This window comes from Lactuca sativa, chromosome 4, assembly GCF_002870075.4.
Source record: "Lactuca sativa cultivar Salinas chromosome 4, Lsat_Salinas_v11, whole genome shotgun sequence".
Lineage (NCBI taxonomy): Eukaryota > Viridiplantae > Streptophyta > Magnoliopsida > Asterales > Asteraceae > Lactuca > Lactuca sativa.
Window position 1 is genome coordinate 389501354 of NC_056626.2, and position 4074 is coordinate 389505427.

The 4074-nt window shown below is 36.5% G+C and overlaps 1 protein-coding gene across 1 annotated transcript; it reads left to right on the forward strand.

Moving 5' to 3' along the window:
* The first annotated feature begins 413 nt into the window (after nt 1-413).
* LOC111884124 (probable galacturonosyltransferase-like 1) lies at nt 414-1778 on the forward strand. Its single transcript, XM_023880451.3, has one exon. The coding sequence runs from the start codon at nt 502-504 to the stop codon at nt 1540-1542; it is 1041 nt and encodes a 346-aa protein (XP_023736219.1). The 5' UTR covers nt 414-501; the 3' UTR covers nt 1543-1778.
* The last annotated feature ends 2296 nt before the right edge of the window (nt 1779-4074 follow it).

A 4074-nucleotide genomic window follows, 5' to 3' on the forward strand; every position in this document is an offset into this window, starting at 1 on the left:
TTGTTAAAAATGTTATGTTTATGTTGTTGAACGTTTCTTTTTAAGTATTATAACTTTCTTTTTTCAAATTCTTTATCATTAATAAACTTGGAATAAATATAAATTAAAAAATAAAATAAAATAAAGATATATGTGTGTTTTAGGCGAAAATGTTTGAAAATACTAAAAAACTCTGGTCTACATTTACGTCAAGAAGAAGACGTGCAGACATTTTTAGATCTATATTTTTAAAAATAAATAAATTAAAAAAAAAAAAAAAAAAAAAAAAGAACCCTTCTAATTTTTGTGCATTGTCTCCGGGCCAACCCCTTCAAATTATTTATTTGTTTATGAATATTGTTACTAAATAATTTGTATATATATTCTAGGCTTATGGAATATTGTTATTAAATAATTTAAATATATTTTAGACTTAAATCTTCAAACTGTCAAAAGACCATATCATCGTCCACTGATAAGTGGGGGAAAAAAGAGAGAAAGATCTATGCTTTCACCAAAGAGATGCCTCCTTCAAATCTCTCTCTCCTATTAACACTTCTATTACTTATCTCCACCGACGCAATTTCTACCACCGCCGCCGCCGCCGCCCCTCTTTACTTTAAAGAAGCACCCAAATTCTACAACTCACACAATTGCCTTCCCGCCGATGATATCTGCTCCGGTAATGCAGTTCATGTCGCCATGACTCTTGATGCTGCTTACCTCCGGGGATCCATGGCTGCCATTCTTTCCGTCCTTCAACACTCTTCTTGCCCGGAAAACATTCGCTTCCATTTCGTCGCCTCCGCCTCCGCATACACCGACAACATCCAGCTCACACTCGCCACCTCCTTCCCTTACCTCCGTTTCAACGTCTACAGATTCGACGACCCCGCCGTTTTAGGACTCATCTCAACCTCCATTCGCTCCGCCCTCGACTGCCCACTAAACTACGCTCGTAACTACCTCGCCGACCTCCTCCCCGCCTGCGTCAACAAAGTCGTCTACCTCGACTCCGACCTGGTACTCGTCGACGACATTGCAAAACTCGCCGCCACACCCTTCGGAGACGAAACTGATCGCAAAGTCCTCGCAGCACCGGAGTACTGCAACGCCAACTTCACATCCTACTTCACGCCGACGTTCTGGTCAAACCCTTCTCTCTCCGCCACATTCTCCGACCGAAAAGCATGTTACTTCAACACCGGAGTCATGGTGATCGATCTTGCGAGGTGGCGGGAGGGAGATTACACCACAAAGATTATAGAATGGATGGAGTTACAGAAAAGAATAAGGATATACGAACTGGGATCACTACCTCCTTTCCTACTTGTTTTCGCCGGAAAGATAGCTCCGGTGGACCACCGATGGAACCAACATGGATTAGGTGGTGATAATTTTCAAGGTCTTTGCCGTGATTTACATCCGGGGCCGGTGAGTTTACTGCATTGGAGTGGGAAAGGGAAGCCATGGGTTAGACTAGATGGGAATAGAGCTTGTCCTTTGGATACACTTTGGGCACCTTACGATCTTTTACAAACTTCAAATGTTCTTGAATCTTGAGGTACAAGAATTTTCAACAATTTTCTCCAAATTATAAATCAAAATACGTCCATTAATACATGTATACATGCGTATGTCTACGTATTTTTACCTATACGACTCTATAGACGACTCTAATAAGTCGTTAAAGATCGTTTGAGATAATATTTTGATATGTATCTTTGGGGGAAAAACTGTTGAGTGTAAATTATTACGCCTTTAAAGATAAAGATATATACACGTGCTAGATTTCCATCTTTTTTTTTTTACTAGTGTAGTATCGTAGCACACAGAAAAGCTATGTGTTGTAAAAATGATATCAGATGTAAGATATATGACACTCATCTTATCTTATGGTAAAATTAGAGTAATATCTTTGAGCTAAATTGTGTTTGTTAGTTATTTATTTTGTTACATGGTGTTTAAAAATTAGGAATATTATTAGTAACAACTAACAACTTGGATATCTCATAGATGTGTATGAAATATTTCCCAAAATTTTCTGATTTATACCATGTAGATGTGATAATCCAATAAAGAAATGCAATCCGAATTTCAGGAAGAATCCAATATTCATTCACATAATACCTTGTTTTTTTTTTTTTTTTTTTAAGTTTTTTAGGACTTGAATTTTTACAAAGAGAAGATTGTGTCTATAACAACCAAAATTTTGAATACATAAAGAAAAATTAGTTGTTTTAATTTAGAAGCAAAATCAAAGATTTAAATGAAATTGTGACCACTATCAAGGTTTCTACCCCTTGGACCCCACCAGGTGCACTTAGGCATGGAAATTGCACCCGATCCGGTGGGGAATCCGGTTGACCCACCCCTATTGGGGACGTGTATTCCCCGCAAAAATGGGTACCAGATATGGGGCTGGAGATCTCCACTATGCTAAAACTGGGGATGGGGCCGGAACCAGATATACCTCGCCGCCCCTACATTGATGACGATATATATATATATATATATATATATATATATATATATATATATATATATATATATATATATATATATATATATATATATATATATATATATATATAATATGACATCCCCATTTTCACGCCAGAAAACACCGATTTTGTTTATGTTTTATAAAAATCTGAGTACCCCTTTTAATAAAAATGTTGCGGAATTTGTTCCCAGTAAAACATGATAAATACGTTATCAAGGCATTTCCGAAGAAAAGTATTTTTATTCATTTTAAAACATTTGGAATGTCATCGTCAATACAGAAACATAAGCATAAACAGAACTTACATTCATTATCACTAGTGATTTATATCTCCTTAATCTCTCAGTGTAATGTGACTTCATATCAACACATGTGATATAAATAAACTGAGTGGGTCAGGTTGGGAAACCTGGTGAATACATAGGGCTTTCAACCCACAATAATATAATTATTATGTTTAAACATCAAACAATCAACCCAATTACTCACCCCCATTATCTTTCTTACTCTTAACGGTCTACCCTTAGAGTCATCTATCCGACATTCGTTCATTTTGAAGTCCCTTGCTTCCAGGGTTTATAAGACAGACATTAATTCCATAGGTGCCAATGCACTAAATCCATAGCTGCTAAAGTTAATTTATCAGGTACTAAATCCATAGCTACTAGTGTGGGTACTAAGTCCATAGCTACCAATGTTTATCTAACAGGCACTAAGTCTATAGCTACCAGGTACTAAGTCCATAGCTACCAACACCTTACAGGTACTAATCCATAGCAACCTGTGTTTACCTAATAGGTACTAAGTCCATAGCTACCAGTGTTTGTCCAATAGGCACTAAGTCATCACATGTCGATGTTATTTATTAAGCACTAAGTCTATAGCTGCCAATGTTTACTCACATCATCTTTTATCTCTCAATATTCATCTACCCATGTTATACCCAACATATTTGTAGATATAAAATACATATATAGTTTAAATCATTTAAAACATGTATAAAATCGTTCATCCAGCATAGATAGCAAGTATACAGTTAATATGCACACGTAGCACGTAGTTTATATAAAATACTTCATATCTATGTGTAAGATGAAAGTAACTATGCACTCACCTGAAAGGTGGTGTCTCTGTACTCGAACAATGCTTCGTTATATCAAAATAATTTTCCCTCGACAAAACCTAGTATCAATACCACTAGGGTTTAGTCTAACGTTAACCGTGACTAATTAATAGTCTAGCTATTATTATCATTATATAAGTGTTAAACAACACTCTATATAACTCATAATAATAGCCCAAATAATTATTTTAAGGTCCTAATAACGTTACTATAATTAATTAGAAGTTATATTAAAAATTATGTAGGCGTAGCTCACTTACAACGGGTTTTCTTAAAAACCGGTCTTTGCTCGAGCAGCGTTTCCGAACCGAAAGACCCTTTTTATCTCGGGACTCCGGGAGCCTCGGGGCTTCCTTCGGGTGCTAAGGGGGTTCCCTAGGTTTTAGAGGGGTTGGAATGAGTTAGAGAGAGATAGGAACTATAGAGAGAAAGAGAATTGGTGTGAAAAACTCGGAACTCTCAGCCC

Excerpts from the sequence above, each read along its gene's own strand:
- LOC111884124 (XM_023880451.3), top strand. The coding sequence starts at position 502 with ATGCCTCCTTCAAATCTCTCTCTCCTATTAACACTTCTATTACTTATC.